We start from the raw sequence: 18,601 nt of genomic DNA, 5'->3' as shown, positions 1-18,601 counted from the left end.
GCGGGCCTCATTCAGCTCGGGAGCTCTGCTTCACGAGAAGCTCTCACACAGCACAGACTAATAAATGATGATTCTTCAAACGCTTGTGTCATAGTGTTGAGGCTGTGCAATGCTTCGATCTGTGAAGTGTACCAGGTTTTCCAAGGACGTTGCCTCTGAATCCAGAGGCAATCTAAATCAGTCCCCTAAACATGCCTGTTTCTTTTCATCAAGATCCATAAATGAATCTCTGAGAAATCAACCAAAATGTGGAAAAACGGTATCTCATAATGTTAAAGAAAGTAAAAAAATAACTTGGACCTGACCCATAATGCATCCTTCCTCAAAGTTTTGTGGTAATGTGTCCTTTCGTTTTTGCGTAATCCTGCTAAAAATGTAACAAACAAAGCCAGTGAAAATGTAGCCATCTTGTCGGAGGTAATAATCATGCATATCACGACAGAAGTTTTCTTTTTCTATCCTCATGACATTATGTCATCAATCATCCTTAATGCCGTGTTGTAAATGTCATGTTAACTATGGAGAAATGACACTAGGTGAGAAATACTGAATGTTTACATCTGTATTGTCCTGTTCTCCAGGTACATCCATTACGTTTTTGACTTGGGAAATGGGCCGTCACTAATGAAGGGAAACTCAGACAAGCCTCTCAACGACAACCAGTGGCACAATGTGGTGATTTCCCGCGACAACAACAATATGCACATCCTGAAGATTGATGCCCGCACTGTCACACAACACACCAACGGAGCACGCAACCTGGATTTAAAAGGTAACTCATCTGAACCTCTGAACAAACCAATTCATTAGCGGATATAATGATCAATTGACATTGTTGTGGAGTTTTGATTTTATATTAGTGTTCTAATATCGCTCTAAAAGGAATACACACACAGACTGACGTTTAACTTTGTAAAGGTTTAAACTCCTTATATTTAATATGCACCAACATTAAGTGGGATATGGGCTCTGGAATTTATAATGTTCAGTTTTGCTGACTCTGTCAGAAATGCATAAATTCAATTAACTGTTTATTATTGAGGTCACTGGACCATATATTAAATTAATGAGTGTTTCTAAATTATTTGTCCTTACATACATGAGGAGGACAGAATATAAGGAACACCTCTGAATGTAATCCCGGCCATTACAACACCCTCACTATAAGTATGACCTTGATATTTTAACCATATCATTATATTAACTCTGGATCCCAGTTGATTTATCGGTTGGCTGATAAGAGATCAGCTGATATGAGCCTTTAACAGACATATCTGTATCAGCGTTTGCAGATAATACTTTTATTTTACAGATTAAAAAAGGCATAGGCCTAACACTTGTGCATTTATGTTTACATATTACGTAAAGAAATGTTTTATTTGTTAATTTTAAGATTTAAGTATTTGGTTTTATATTTGTGTTTTCTTTTTATTTATAATAAAAATGTATGGTTAAATTGTTAAATATCAAGTCTCAATTACATTTCCTTTTCATAAGGGTTTGATAAGGACATCTTAGGAATCATTGCCAAAAAATGTATGTATATATGTATTGTATATATATTGGAACTTCTTGACTACCTACTAATAGTATTAGCACCTTCCTCCCAAAAACACATGTGGGTTAGACTATATTTACCCATCCATGACTTTAAGGCAGCACAGTTAAAATAATCTGTATAAATGTATTCAGGTCTACCTAATAAACTAGTTTCTGAGTATTAATGCTAGAATTAGCATATTACCATGACACATAATTATTTTATCCCTTTACTATGTGAACCGGCCTGTGTTTTAGAACAATCACCAACATGTGATTTTTCCTGTGTCACAGGGGAGCTGTACGTCGGTGGTCTTGGGAAGAGCATGTACAGCAGCCTGCCCAGGTTGATAGCGTCACGGGAAGGATACAAGGGCTGCCTGGCATCTGTGGACTTGAACGGAAGACTCCCCGACCTGCTGGCAGACGCCCTCTACAAGGTGGGGGAGGTGGAGCGCGGCTGCGGAGGTGAGGAAGTGTGAAACACCCGTTTATCATCCCTTTAATCTGATTTCGTAATATACCCAGCATCCAGGGCATAGATGGAACCAGATTCACTGAAAACTAATAACCTCACATGAAATGAAACTACTTTGCTGAAAACTCCACCATGATTGGCCAGTAAACACATTTTGTGGTTTCTTTTTTTCTCATTACACAGGCTTACATGCAACAATATCACTCTGCAGTCAAGAAATCCAGCTGCTTTTGTTGTCTCGTAATCAAACAACAAAAGACATCAGTGAAGCACTGAGTTCTGCCAAATCCTAATAATCTCAAATAATCTCTGCCGGTCGCCGCTCATTCAACAGTAAACAGAAACAACAGTTACATGAGAGCACCCAAAGGTCCGACTCACGGAGTCTCCAAAATGAAAAGGCTTCTTCTACATTGGAATAGGAATGGGCAAAGTCAATTTTATACCAGTATCAGTGAGGACATTTGATAAGTGGAAAATAACTGTGGCCCGATGGTGCTTTCAGGCTCTCCACCACGAGTGGAGTTTTCCCAATGCTCCTCCTGAGAGTGTGACTGTGCACCAATAATTATCTGACAATCTGGTTCTCTGTCTTTACCTCCTGATCTGCTGTGCTTTGCTACCTAGTAGATGTCGTATGTTAATCCTGTTGCCCACACTCTGCAGGTCCCAGCACCACCTGCACAGAGGACTCCTGCCACCAGCAGGGAGTGTGTCTGCAGCTGTGGGAGGGCTTCTCCTGCGACTGCACCATGACCACCTACGGGGGGCCGTTCTGCAGTGACCGTAAGTGCAGCTTTATTACCTCTGAGCGGTTGGACCTATGGGGACTCTTTACTCTTTAATAGGAAACATATCAACACAATGGAAGCGTTGATAATGATCAGATCGCACTATTAAATAAATGGTCGACAATTAAATATATTAAGGCTGTAGTATTGAGAGATTAATATCGAGGTTACATCAAACTATCTAAGTTTCTCCAACTTTGGTTTCCAAAGCTTTTGCATAGGAAATCTTTACTTATGGCCAGGATACATTATCATCTGTGATTATTACTGTTATGAAGAACTGACCATATGTAATGTCTCAAAAGCAAAAGGAACATTTAGCAGAACTGACTGCTGCGTTTCGTTTTTCTTCATTACTCCTGTAACATATGTGGCCTGAATGCAGTTAAGCAACATTCAAGATTAATTTGCTCTCACAAAACTGACGTAAGTCAGACAGCAGGAGAACATGATCGCTCTTTTTTTATACTAAAATGCAAGAGAACCCCAAATAATAGTACTATTGTATGATAATAATTAAGTCAACATCAATTACTGACCACCTTTTTGCTGTATTTGATTGATTTGTATTCCAATAACAATAACTTGTAAGTTTTAAGTGACACTCTAACTTTTCACACACACACACACACACACAAACACACACACACACACACACACACACAAAGACACACACAGACTGACACACACAGACTGACATTAACTGTTCACCTCATGCATTAGACCACAGGGTGATGTACTGTCTTTCTAGCTCGAGGAACTGAGTGGATACTTTCACATCAATTGCCCCACGACCCATAGACATCACCACATTTCAAAAAGAAAATCTCAAATCTGATTGCTCTGCTTTCTTCCACTATAAAGTGTCCTCTATGTCCAGCATAATGGAGCCTGACTTTTACCAGAAGCTTTTCATACTTATAATAGCAAGAGATTAACATTAAGCTCATTGGTCCAGTGGTCATGGCGAGTTAAGCTTCATTTGCTGCAGAGTCATTTAGAATAACTGCAACAATTGTGCCTTTGTGGTAATCATTATTGAAATGTGCTGCTTTCGCAGTAGTGTTTTTAGAGGGGAAAGGACATTACACTGTGTAAACTCTGCAGGGGGGTTATTTGAGGATAATTTGTGGATAACTGCCAGAAAGTTGCGTTCCCCCAGAAGGAGACATCTTGTAATTCCTGCACACTGAAGACATTTTCCTCACTGATCGGTGTCATTATTTTAGCTGGACAGTTTTAAGTAGTGGTCTAATTATAACCTTCACCCCTGTCCTTTTTATTGGTTGGTTGGTTTTAAAGCAACGTTGCACAAAAACTACTGGACAGATTTCCACATTAGAGAGAACCCATTAAATGTTGGTGATGAACGAGGAATTACTTACTTACTTTCTTTAAGAGTATGAGATGAGGCCTTTTTCACCGTTTTCATCATCTTTATGGGAAAAAATTCAGGCACATGAGCATCAACCAACAAATATTATTGTGTCTTATTTGGGGATTTCTTGTTTCTTACCTGGTTTGTTAGTGTTTTTTTGTAAGTAAGATTACACAAAAACGACTCAACGGTTTACCAGGAGGCTTGGTGGAAGTTCTGTACTTTAGACTGAAATCCACAAGCTGCTCTCCTCCTCCATCTTCCTTCTAGCGTCATGTACTCACATGGCCAAATCAGCTCACTGCTATCGATCTAACCCGCAGTTCAATAGTTCGTCCTCTGCACTGCCCTGTCCAAGGACCCAGATAGAACATATACCACAGGACGCTGCTCGAGCTGATTTTTGCTGTCTGCATGACCAAGAAGTCAACCAAGGTCTAACACAGTTATTAATACATTCTGTTTAAGTAAAAAATAAATGCTCTGTGTTGTCTGATGACCGCAGGACTTCTGTGTATTGATTTTCCTCCTCACTTCGGTATCTCTTAAAATTGACTTTCTACACTTTTTATAACTAAGTGCTGTAGACAGTGCAGCTTTTTTTAAACTCTTCATGTCTATTTCCAGGCAGATAGCGGTTTGGCAAAGCAATGTGTGGGACGAGGAGCATGTTGATCCTTATTAAACCTGATAAAGATTCCGGTGAGATGCTGGTATGCACTTGTTCAATCATGCATTCCAAAGGCCTCGCCATTAAAATCAGTTTCCAGCAGCCCTTGAAAACCATCCTGGAGTCTTTCACACATCTTCTGAGTGAGAGTTTCAAACAACCGCCTAAGGCTAAACCTCTACAAGACTATTTCTAACAGGGGATTTTGACATGAAAGCATTTACAGTAAAACTTGGTTGTCACAGAGAGAGGCTGTTTAAAGAACATTGAACACAGACAGGATTCATGTGTAGTATCTGTATTTTGAGTCAAATCAAAATGTGCTTTAAGAACCACAGGAGCTGCACACATGTTGCGTAAAAGAGTGCGATCGCTTTGAGAATGGCTCGGGTTCCAGAAGTAAAATTCCCAGTAATTTTTTCCATTGACGTTCCAGAAAATCCGTATTAAAAGAGTTTTAATCCTGGAAAAAAGGCCGACCAGCTCTGAGATGAGTTGTGGCCATAAAACAATTTATTCAGAACAAAACAAAAAACATTCTAAACAGAAAAAAAGGCAAAGGTACAAGACTCTGTGCAAAATATTTTGAGACTGAAGGAACTGAACATCCCAGAAACCAACAACGACTTCCAGCGTGCTACCTCTTGCATTTAACCTTGTTGTTAACATAGTGTTGCAATACATTTTAGTTTGTGAAGTAACCCTGAACTATCTGATCCTAGTCCAATGCAGCCGACAGGATCTTTGTGGTTTTGGTGAACGTTTCCATGGTAACAGTGAGATCCACCAATCAGAGATGTCACTATTAACCCTGAGGATTGTGGGTAGAGCAGTGATTCTCCTTCTCGTGACATTGCAAATAAAACACGTTGAAATCATATACAGACTTGTGGCTTCTACGGGAGCATATAAACTTGTTTCACAATCCTGTGGCTGAGGGAAGTTTGCCTTGGATGGTTTCTATATTATGTCTGATAATCAAAATCTCTATTCAGATAGGTTTAACGTCTGGAATCACAATGAGGGTTTAACCCAAAATATATCCCTGCATTTACAAGCCTATTGTTACGCAATTGACAGCAAAAACAACAGTTTTCAAAGAAAATACAAGTCATTGCAACATTTTCCATTTTAATCTAGTAGTGTTCAGAGAGGACTCTTAATCATGTGGGTGGTAAATGGCACGGCTGGCCGATATCAAAGGTCAAACCAATACATCAGTCTGACTGGAAAGGAAATAACAAGCCCCATGCCTCACATTGAGACATCATCAGAGTCATTAAAATAAATGGGAAAAGTGACAATAAAAAATAAAACACAGACAAATTTATAGACAGGACAAAGGGTTCGCGGCCGTCAGTGTTTGCTGGTAAAGTGTGTCGGGCTCATGCACAATCTGCTGCCTCGCTTATCTCGCCTCACAAATAATCCAGCCCGTGTCCGTCTGCCGCTCCAGAAAACTCCCAGAAACCAGCATGAAAAAGAAATGCAATCGCCGAGTGTTCCTGGTGCTTGAGCATCATTCAATATTATAACCTCATAAAAGTGTATAGGAGCTTGTTTAACAACGAATATTCCTTTGTTGGCCTGTGCTCCACTACATTTATATTCATATACAGAAAGCAATTTAGCCAGTGTGCCTCAGACATCTGTGCTCATTTACCTCGAGGTCACCGTTTCATCACCAAAGTCACCAATGATGTTCTGTGCTCAATTTTCAGCTCTGCTTTCTGTAAACATATGGAGAGTGTAATTATTGGTTAACCTCTGCCGTTTATAGATGATGGTTTTGGCAAATTCATTTGCTGGCTCTGTGTGTGTGTGCGTGTGTTTGTGTGTGTGTGTGTGTGTGTGTGTGTGTGTGTGTGTGTGTGTGTGTGTGTGCATGTGTGCATGTGTGATATGTGTGGATTTAGGTAACAGCTAGGCAGGATTTGGTTCTGGTCAAGATTAGTGGTCAGATATGAAATGTGTTTAGGTAAGGGTTAGGTATGAATTGTTCCCAGTTAAGGTTATGAGAAATGGTTTTAGGTTGGACTGTCTACAATGAATGGAAGTAAATGCAATGTCCTAATAAGTATAAATGTAAACTTTTGCACCTCTCTATGAAGCCTTGCAACCGAAGCTTTGCTACTTTTCTGTATGAACTAACTTTTTTATTTTATTCTGTTGATTTCACGTTTTAAAAGACATTAGAAAATGTTAACCATGCCATTGTTTGGTATTTTATTTTTCAACATAACTTTGTCTATATGACCAGGCATTTAATTGTTTACTTTGATAAAGTATAGACCAACCAAAAACTTGTGTTTTTAATTATAAAGTAACAACAAAGGATTTTAAATTTAAATACCGGTTGTTAATGAAGTACAGTAATGAAAATGAAATTGTAAGACTGATCATATGATTTGATCATTCCAGCGTAATCGGTGCCTCCTGAGATTAAGATTTAGGGTTAGTGTATATATGTATATATATATATATATATATATATATGTGTGTGTTTGTGTGTAAAACACATGGCATTCCACCTGACATGGCTTTACGTAACTACACTAGCATCATCTATCTGCCGAGTGGAACCAACATCCGCCATTCATTTATAAGTCAATATTTCCTTTGAATTCCCAGGGAAGCGAGGCAGACTGGAGCTGATAGCTTGCAGGCACGCAGGCAAGGTACAGTAACATGGCACTAGACAGCAGCTGTCTTCCTTTCCTGTTTCAAATGCCAGTTAGCAAGCATTGTATTCAGACTCCATTTCATTTGTCAAAACAAATTGATTTCCGTTTCCTCAGGAGAGCTGGCTGAGGTTTAGCGTTATCCAGCAGAACCTATATTTATCCTCCTCTAAACATATATATATATATGAGTACATGTATAATTTTAAGATCAAAGAAACTGTCATTTAGATATCTCTTCTCCAACTTTTGGGAAATGTTTGGGTTTAGATCTTTGTGTAAAACACTTGTGTGCAGGAAGTGGCCTGTACTCTGTTGTAATGTCGTACAAACTGTGACAAAAGTTGTATAAAAAGTGCTCGATCAAATCCCAATTTTTCTTTGACCTTCACGTCAGGTGGAGTCATCCTCGATTATGAGTGTGTCCCAAAAGGCCACAAGGATAATCCAGGATAGAGGTTCAGACTTAATCTTGTGCCCCGGGACCGAGGCTCAAGAAAACATATTGCTGTTCATAACATGGTGACCTACCCGAAATAGACTGGTGAGCCACTTCTAGGTCTGAACTATATAAAGTCAATGGTATGGATTGTGTTTGGAGAAGCTTGGATCAGACAGACATGACGGGCACTTTACACAGGGATTACGTGAAGTACAGGGTAACTAATTATTTATAACCGATATATAGACTTGTAATAAAAAGATTTCCAGCAGAGTGAATGTAGTTTTATTGATTATATTTCAATGATTATATTTGTTTAAAAAACTGCCACTCCTCCGGCAAACACGAAAGGATTTCTGGATTCCCTTATTAGCGACAGAATCATCAAGGATATGTTTGAGAAATTTTGGAGTTGGAGAAAAAAGGGGTACATTGCCTGTATATGAATGAACACTTATAGACATCTTTATATTTTCTTACTGACTGTAAATAAACCATTTAATACATATATACACATTATACTAATGAGACTTGATATTAAATGTTACCAAAGTACAATATGAAAACATAAATGATCTCAAGATTAACATTTCTCTGTAACATTATGTCCACTTTATGACTCATTTTATTAAGACTGACATATCCAACAGATTGCATTTTAATATATATACACTCACTCTATGAATTGTTAGCATACAAGAGGCCATTTCATGGAGGTACGTAGGAGTGGAGGAGTGGAGGAGGAGGCCGGCACCTCCCACAGGGACATTCATTCCACATTGCCAACCACTAAAACATCAAGTTCAGTGCAGCTCGCACAGTGTAACATTGATTGAGCCTTTGTAAAAATGAGACGGCCGTCTGTAGAAATAATCATGCAAATTATTAGGGCCGAGCACATTGGTCACATTACATCTTGAACAAGTCAGGCCAACAGTATTTCACCGTTCTCATAGCCATGTAGGCGTTGAAATTGAAAGGGAGTCTGACCTTCCATTGTTTCCCCACAATAACCTTTAGGTGGTCGAGTCCACGTCCCGACTGAGCTCTGCCTCCCGCTTGCTTCAACATCACATAACAAAAATCCCACCCACCCTTTTACACAACATCCTACATGATCCGCTGCGTTTAGAATTGAGAAAACATCCGTCGACCATGTAGTGAAGTTCAGGTGGAGAGATGTTATCATTATGAAAAGGTCTCAACCTCCTCAGGGCAAACGTCTGGCCTGCTGCTTGTGCAGAGCTCTGCCGCCGGTGGCCCCGTTCACCTTGTTACCTGCCGCTCTGAGGTAACGGCGCTGTGTGTCTGCAGCAGCATCCGCGAGACCTCGGAGAGCAATTAACAGATCTCTGTGTCCACTGGCTGCAGAGACGCATTAGTCTCTGCTGCTTTTCAACTTTCAAACAAGACATTTCTAGGATCACAGGCAATCGTCCTCCTCAGGAAGCAACCGCCAACTGATTCTCTTGATAAGTGGAAATTGCACTCAAGCGCGGAGGCTTTATTCACTGTGCATCCTTTCCGACCGGTTTGCCGTGACTCTTGTCAGCTCGTGCTGATTCACCCTGTTTGTGGGACGAATGTGTGAGAACCGCTGCTACCGCCACAGATTGAATGGATTTTGTTGGAAACGCTGCAGAGAAAGTGAAATAAGAATCCCATTACTTTCAATCTGCACCAAAATGTAATGAGTTCTTTGCTGTCCCATAATGCATCCTTCCACCAAGTTTTGTAACAATCCGTCCAGGAGTTTTTACAGATTCCTGCTGACTAACAGACAGTGGAAACATAACCTCCTCTGCAAAGGCAATAACTTGAAAACATTCACATAAACGTGCGTGATTCATTTTTCTATATAGAAATCCTCCTTGCTCAAGTACTTTTTCCCAGACATCCCAAGATGTTTAGATTTTTCCTGCAGTCGACATAGCCCTCAGTTCAGCCTCCCGACTTCAGCTGTGTTCAACATTAAGACAGTGTCTCCCCACAAATGATCGTCTCCGCCACATCCCTGCTCGCTGTGACTCATATGGAACCTGAGCTCCAGACTGCCGGCACAGCTCCTCACAGCTGCAATACAGAGGTAGAAAAGCTCGAGCAATCTGTCAGACACTGCCAGAGCTTAGAAGAAGTTATAAGAGTTAACCTGGGACTTACAGGAAGCTAAAACATCAGGCAAAAACCAGCCCTGCACTGAAACACACCACAGGTCGTTGTCTCACCACTCACAGCATATTTACAGCTTTTTAGCCTTTCAGGCATGAGTGGGGGACGTTTGACATTTACATAGATGTGAAACGAAGTCGAGCACCTGAGGGAATAATGTCCCGTTTGGCTTATTTGTGTTTCTCTGTCGTCGCAGTTTCTCACATTAAAAAAAAAAACGTCTTTGTTGTCTTATGTGTTGTATTTTCAGGGGGGTTTTCTCCAAAGGGCATTATTTTGTCATCAGAGTTAGGATGCAGATAACAAAGAAAATGTCCAAATACCAAATATTACACAACGTGGAATGATTAGTGTGACACATTCATATTGTTTACTAAGCTGTTAAGGAATTAATGTGTTTACAAAAACACAAAACGATTGACTTGGATCTTTAGGGGCTGATGCAATACAGATATATCGATATTTAAAATGTGTTAAAGCTGAATTAATTGAAATACTCTGTTTATCAACTATTCTTATATTTACCAGGGTGAAGATGTGCTAACGGAAGAAAGAGAGTTGAGGCAGAAAAAGAAAACAAATCAGGCCGCATGCTTTTGAGAATTACATCCCTACAAATATCAGAGGATGGCACTAAAAGAAATGAAAGATTGCTAAATTATACAATCGTCACTTTATTAGGTAAAAGACAGAGGAAACTCAAAAGTTCAGTTCATTTAACACACAGATAAGCAACCAGGGAAAAGCGTCTGGAAGAAAGAGCAATGGCTGAACTTTTCTGTTAATCTAATTTGTTCCTTTCATCCTTCCGATTTCATGAAATTAGTTTTCGTTTGCATGTGAGCAAAATGGACAGTTTAGTTATGGTTATCACAAAGTGTACAGCCTATTATTACTCAGTTTATTATGAGAGGGATATCTAAACTTTTTTTAAATGAAAATAAGTCAACATTTATACTTTTTTTTTTGATTGCCTTATTAACACCTCCTGCTGTTCTGTCAAGTCAAATTTGACTACTAGTAGTGTTTTAGGTTCGGTATAGTTTCTCACTTCTGCCGGGGAAGTTCTGTTTCGGCTCCTGTCCGTTTTTAACTTTGTTGGATGGATGGGACTTAGACCAAGAACTACTTTCTTTAACATTGCGAAAATAGGGACTTTTTTCACCAGTTTCCCAGGCAGTAATGTGTAAATCTTGATGACAAAAAAACAGACAATTTACTGCAGATCCAAATAAAGATCCAGATCGGGTGGATTTATATAAAGTTTCCTAAGGGGACATTTGGGTCTCGGTGGAGGAATGCACTCTTCTGATTGCCTTTCTCGTTTGACATGAAAAAGTTCAACGTCTCCTAAGATATTTCCAAGGGGCAGAAATTTGCCTCCAGCTTCCTCGGTTCCATTTGTGTGTCTGCAGAAGACCAAAGTAATTGTATTAACGGTGGTGTGATTCAAAACACCCCCACTAACAGACTCAATGGAATGTCAAAGTCATCCATTTTCGCTGTCTACTGCTTTAACATAACACCATGTAACAGCGGAAGACCGCAGGGTAGAGGAAATACACAGTTTGCTCGCTCAAACCTGCGTGAGGCTACACTAGAAAGATGCAATTACAGCCTTTCACAACATGTATTACTAATACAGCACTCACAAAGTTACTCACAGTGAAAACCATGGTCTAATCATCTCCTCTCTGCCCGCTGATGTGTGCTGTTTGGACCGCAATGTTCTCCACTGCGGCTGAAGCGAAGGGTTTTTAAACTGAATGGATTTCTGTTAGACTGGAAATTGCTTGGGAGTGCTCACTTTTTCATGCGCCCAAATATATTTGTGTTTCTTTTAATACAGTACGCAGGAGCATGTTGTGCTCGTTATTTAAACATACATCCCTCCGCGTAATGTGCAGCAAGATGAACGGAGCAGCAAAGCCCTGATTTCCAGGATCTGTTGTTTTTTTTACTCTCTTTGCAGCTTAACCTGTGTTACAGTTTTGTAACGTTCTGCTGATTGGATGAAAGCAGGTGACGGCAGAACATAGGGGTGTTGATTCACTCTGGGATCAACCGAGTTTGTAACCCATTCACACATAACAGTGATTGGTTTGAGTCAGTTGTATGTATCAAAAAATATCTCATGGTGGAGCTTCTAGTTCTATTGCTCCACAGATTCAAAATCACATTTGTAAAAATACGTTTCAGTATTTTTGATTTGGGTTTGTTTACCTGTTAAGCCGGTTAAAAAGATGTGCTTTCTATATTGCACAACACTTTCAAACAGAACACACTGAAGTTAATAACGCTGTCACCAGGGATTTATGTCTTTGCACAGAATAGTAATGTGTTTTTCCCCCTATTTTACAGTCTTCTTATTCTTGTTGCATTGCATGGAAATGATCATATTATATATCAGAGGCACTATATCAGTATTCTCAACTCTTCTTTTACCTCCGTACATTTCTATCTAATAATAACTTATTCTCTGCCTTCTCCTAACCATCATGTCGTGCAGTGGTTAGAAAAATAGGTATCAGGACCCCCCGGGGGATCGTGAGACACAGAAGGAGGCTCACAAGATGATTCCCAGTAATTCAATCAAATCAGACACAATTCTCATGATCATAGTGAGCCACAAAGCTTAAACATACTAGTTAAATTTAAGATAATTAATCAATTAATACATTTTCTTAATCTCTGTGTAACCACTGAGGTGAATACGATAGATTAATGACAGCATCAAGTACAGCAGGTGGATTTACAGCACCAAAGGAAACATTTCAATAAATGAATGTAGATGAATTATAAGGGAGCACCGCTGTTTTTAATAGATACCAATGTTCAGACTATTGACCTTATTTGGAATAAGGGCATAGCCCCGATTATGACAGACATCATTACGTCCACTAAGCTGTAATGTCCGATGTTATTCTGCCAGTTTAAAAACCCTAATCTGAAATAGTTTAATGTAGGATGCTACCATTAAATATTTTAAGTGTCTTTTTTCTAATTCTGAAATAGCTCCTATGAACATTTTTCCATCTTGTTTACGCCCATGTTGGTAACTGCCGTATTTCTATGTTGCAAAAGGCTGTTAATACTCTTATAGTATTTATTAAAGCGATTAAGAGATGTTCATGTTTACATAATGTGACTGAGGTCAGAAAACTCCACATGTCCTAATAGGAGGACATGTTGCTGTTAACATGTCAGTGTCTTATTCAGACTATTGTCTTACTCTAGTTAATATCGGAGTATTTGTGTCCATGTAAATGTAGTCAGTATCCTTTGGGATAATGGGGGGTCAAGTTGTTTTGGGGGGGTCGTGGGCTGAAAGCTTGGGAACCGCTGATGTAGTGAATGTGCTTTTTAAGCAACGTGAGTCAGCCGGCTCTATGGCTCTGTCTGTCTGGTCCACCACTTTGTTTGAGTCTGAAATAATCTACTAGATGGATTGCCATGGAAATATGGTGCAGACCACTCATTTCTATTTGTCCTGTTCTTGTTGCTGCAGGCTCGCTGTTGTTTTCAGGGTAACGATTGAAGCAGTATTTCTCACTGAAAACAGTCCAATCGTACCCAGTAGGCTACTTCCACGCGCTCGTTAGCCCCCAGTATTGACATCGTCAGTAATCAGTAATTTGTTCTTTACAAATAAACCTGCTCATTATTTAAAGCCACCAGACTTCCTCCCTGACCTCTCGTAACCGCTGGGCGAGGGGTCACGTATCGGGGATAATTTAATGCGAGTTGATAGCTCATTAGGATGCAAACAGACGCGGGTTGTGCTCAGCTATGTTTAACAGATTGGAAAATACAAGCCACGCTGCCAGCTTCACTCAGATATGCGACAGGTTATTTCATGATTAGTCATGGTCTCTTATGACTCACCCGGCAAAGACTGACTGCTGGAGAGGGAGTTCAATCTGCTGCCAATGTCACACTGACTAACAGAGTTAGGAGAAATATCCAAACCGCCATAACACACACTTCACTCACTCGTCCACCAAGGATTTCAAAACACGGTAAAAGTGTATGAGACTGCAAGACACAGGAGGCAATCTAACATCGCCCTGCAGACGCTGGAGCCGAGAGTCACTGTTCACTGTGTGAGACATACTCTCATACCTTTTATGAGTTATGATGGCTTTTATAGCATGTCCGTATGTGCCAAATATGATTTGTGAACTTAATGGGAGTTTTGCTGAGCTTACAGTAAATAATAATTACATTGACCCCAGAGCCATTCCATTATATATACCACCTCAGAGTTTCAACTGTCAGCAGGCTGGAGACCGGACATGCATCGACCTAATCTAACAACCTAACAACCGACCATCTCTCAGCTTCTGTGCAGCTGATTTGTTCTAAGATCTCTCTACAGTTAGACTTTGCAGTTTATCATCACTGCTCGTGTGCTATTTAATTAGCCATGTCACGACTCACATGTGAAGCCCATTCATAATCATTATTCTTTATTATAATGGGAACCCAGATCCTCATATACCGGTAAACACTGGATGATTTAACTTTGGTAGTTATTGAAATAACAGTAATGCCAGTGCACAGCTAAATCAGATATGTTAGATTGTGCAGGAAAATCATTCCTCTCCTTGGTCTCATATGGAGTTCATTCAATAACATTAAAATACTTCACAGAGGAGAATTCACTGCTGCTGAGCTGACGTGTTATTGCCACGAAGCCAACGCGCACTGACTGAGAGCATCCGTGAGAGACTTCCTCCATTTGTGGCTGCAATCTGTTACCATCACACGTCGCATGTAAACAGCTGCATCGTTGAAACTCAATCCAACACATTGTGGCGCTCGTCTCGCTTGTGTCAACAGCCTGGACATCTTGTTTATAATGTTTATAATAATATGAGCTTATTTTATGATAGAGCTGCTTCCTCTCTCCTTCCAAATGGTTTAAACAGACCTAAAACTATATCAGTATTATGCTTGTTAAATAATATATGTAATTATTATTCAGTGTAATGTCTAAAAACAACCAGAACCATGTTACATTTTGTTGACTTGTGTTCCTAAATCATCCAATACCCAAGGACAAGTTTCATTTTGGTTTAATTGGGTCATGTTTACTTTATTCATCTCTGCCCAAACATCTCAAGCTGCCAGTTAGCCAGTCTACTTTTGCGTCCTTCCACTGTTTGTGTTGGTCACTGCTTAGCATGAATTACACTTTAATATATTACTTCATCCATGAACAGGATTTGTGCCTGAGTCTTTTCAGGTAGATTTAAATTGGCAGTGGCATTGAAGACAAACCCCGGTGAACCCATGCTGCTTAACGACATCATCAAAATAGCTGTTTTGTTATTTCTTTGATTTAGAGACACCTAGTGGCTGAAGTTTCATATTGTACATAGGCTTCATAATTATCAATAACAATCATATTATACTGTAAAACTCCCTTCTTCTCTTTTAAGTGTAACTGTGTTTTAAACATACTGTATATGAAAATAGACGACATGACTGCTCCCCCAAAAGTGAAACCGAAACACCTTTGATCGCCACCTTGTGGCTGGCTGGAGTATGGGAAATACATGTTTCCCATAGATGGGATCTGTCATTTTAGGGAGTTCTTATCACACTGATGTTTGTCCTAGTGTTTTCTGGTAAGTTTGTTTTTAATTAGTCATTAGATGCATAAAGATGCGTTGAAAGGTCTTGATTGACAGCTTACACTCACTCACAATTGATTGAGCACATATTGGCTGGACCTCGCTACTGCAGCTCAATCCACAGAGTGCTACTCCACAGGCTGTGGCTTCAAATACACATGATGGCAACGTCCGTATCCAGGATATTTCTCCTTTATTTCTTGATAGTGGGAGGAAGCGTAAACATGTCCTCCATCTCTATGGTTTAAAACAACAATAAATGCAAAGGTACCTTGAGTGCAACATCTGTTCAGCAGCTCACAGTTAACTGAATTAATTTTCTAATTCAAGCCAAAAAAATAATTAAGATGAAAATATGCTAACAACAGCAAGTTCATAGCAGGGCCCGGTAATTTAGGCTACTGGCTCAGAGATACCCGAGACAATATGTGATTGTGATTGGAAAAAGTTTTTTATTATTTAATAGCTGAGATCATGTGATGTAGAACTTGAGTAGTGGTTTAAGACATAGTTATATCAAGTCTTGGTTAACCTATATGGTGTGTTATACTATTTTTATCCACTGGTGTTTGCAGTAGCTATCCATCCATCTATAAACAGTATATATATATATATATATATATATATGGTCATAACAGATCATAACAGATGCTTAAGGGCATGGCTGGGTGAAAATGTCAATAATACACTAACACTTCATATAGAAACTGAGAACAAAGATCTCAAGCTACTTCAGTTTTGTCCTCGAAGAAAAATAATGTAAAAGAAAAGGAATACAGGCATAGCTATATTGCCCCAGCTTCATCCCACTATGTGTGTCAGAGGTAGACTGAGGGGAAGGCCTCTATTGCAGCATCATAAGTGAACAATAAAACTGAAATATTCCCTTAAAAGAGCTACCAGATGGCTGTAAATCAACCTGAACCAGCCTCGGTGTGATGACCGATTTAAACACCCATAGGCAGTTTGCAGACAGAGATAAGAGGCGGCCAGGAGGCTGCAGGGCTGTGACCGCAGAGGCTCTCTTTGCATCAGAGAGGAGCGTTTTCTTTTATAATAACGGGCAATTTGTTAAAGAGGATATTTGGAAACAATAATCATTTGAAGGCTATTTATTAAAACAATGCATTTTCAAAATGGATTGTTCACTAACCGAGGAAGTAACAGCAATCATAATATGCCTGCAGGTGAAGTAAGCAGGAGCACATATAATTACGGCAATAAGCGGTGTAAGAGTGGGGTCAGCGGCTCACCAAGCGGCTCGGTGCTTCTGCACACGGTGAGTGCTGTGGGTGTGTGGAGATACAAGATGAAGTATGAATTGTCTCACTTTGGCAGTTAGTGCCTCTGTTCATTGTGCAATTTTTCCAGGACGAAATTCCCTAAAGTGTCTCCCGGGCACTGTCCAGTTTGGGGCCTGACACTATGCAAGGCTCGATTTCCAAAATGGTGAATCCCCACCCAGCTCTGACTGTCCCTCTGTGCCCCGCTCTGTATGGGAACACGGTGGGTTTCACTTCACACCCAGACCACGCAGCAGCTGAGCCTCAGATGAATGGTAGTCTATGCTGGCTGCTGGTGGAGAGGGGGGCTTCCAAGTCCCTACTGCAGGGGCTGCGAGAGTGAAGAAAGGTTACATTCAGTTTACATCATAAAGGCTAGACACACGCACACACGCACACGCACACATATACACACACACACACACTCACACAAAGAGGCCTTCACATTCAGAGCCTGCCTCTCTCTGCCTTCGTTTCTGTCTTTGTCATCCTCGCTAACACTCACCAGCACACACACACTAACTTATACATCATTCACTCACTCTTCCTCTCGCAGAGTCGGAGCTCTCAGTCTGTTCGGTGGGAGATACAATTATAAAAAACCTAATGAAGAATTGAAGAAGACAGAGCTGCATGCAATGATGTGATGTCATTGTGGGCGTCTTCACTGTGGCAAGCCTGCGTCTACACGACATCACCTCATTCTGAAAATGTGCAGAGTACTGCGTCCGGACATTTTCTGGAGGTTGCCGTTTGCCTTTATGAGAAGAGTCGATAAAGAAGCAGGACATGATGTCAACATTCTGCTGCGGAAATCATGTATTTGTTTACATTACATTAACGGGGGGGGGGGGGGGGGGGGGCTGTTGGGAGAAGCTCTGGAATATGTCCGGAGCAAATAACATTGTGTTCTCACATACACTCCCTCCAGTGTGTCTGGACTTTAGTGCACAACATCAGCAACAACTTGTAGTAAATGCATATGAGTGCATTCATCAACATTATAACCATCATTATTGTTTAGATCTGATTAAATATGTTATGTGCAGGACTTTTCCTGTGAATTAATTTCACGAGCACAGCCCTGATCAAAAATCAAGATGTGGTTCTGCAGCTATAAAACGAAGCTGTCACTCAGCTCTGCTTTTAAGGCAACATGACAGGATTTACGGGCCTTTGAAGACAGACCATATGTGCTCAGTTTACAGATGCAATGAAACTGCAGAACTATTTAATGTGATATCAGGAAGAAAGTCACCAAACTGCATCACTTACGAGGATCATAATAAATGTAACAGAAACACATCCAACACGTACATAACAGGAAAAGTGAATATTCAGCCAGTTCCAGCTCACATTTAATGGGTGATTGTCTCAAAGTTTTCTCTATGTATTCAGGGAAAAGCACCCGGGGTAATTTATGTAAATGAAAATATAATTTAAATTGCTCATTAAATTATGATACATGGTGATATTTAGTATCATAAAGTGTTTACGTTTCCAAAGAGATGTCACCTTGGATTATCTGTAC

The 18,601-nt window shown here is 40.0% G+C and overlaps 1 protein-coding gene across 1 annotated transcript in view; it reads left to right on the top strand.

Moving 5' to 3' along the window:
* Nucleotides 1-18,601, top strand: part of LOC128456932 (neurexin-1) — an 83,439-nt gene that overhangs the window by 26,468 nt on the left and 38,370 nt on the right. Inside the window, exons 10-12 of the mRNA XM_053441369.1 lie at nt 582-772; nt 1,834-2,007; nt 2,684-2,803. Coding sequence (XP_053297344.1) covers nt 582-772; nt 1,834-2,007; nt 2,684-2,803 — 485 coding nt within the window. The remainder of the gene's footprint in view (nt 1-581; nt 773-1,833; nt 2,008-2,683; nt 2,804-18,601) is intronic.

This window comes from Pleuronectes platessa, chromosome 15, assembly GCF_947347685.1.
Source record: "Pleuronectes platessa chromosome 15, fPlePla1.1, whole genome shotgun sequence".
Lineage (NCBI taxonomy): Eukaryota > Metazoa > Chordata > Actinopteri > Pleuronectiformes > Pleuronectidae > Pleuronectes > Pleuronectes platessa.
This window is presented reverse-complemented; position numbering and strand designations above follow the sequence as displayed.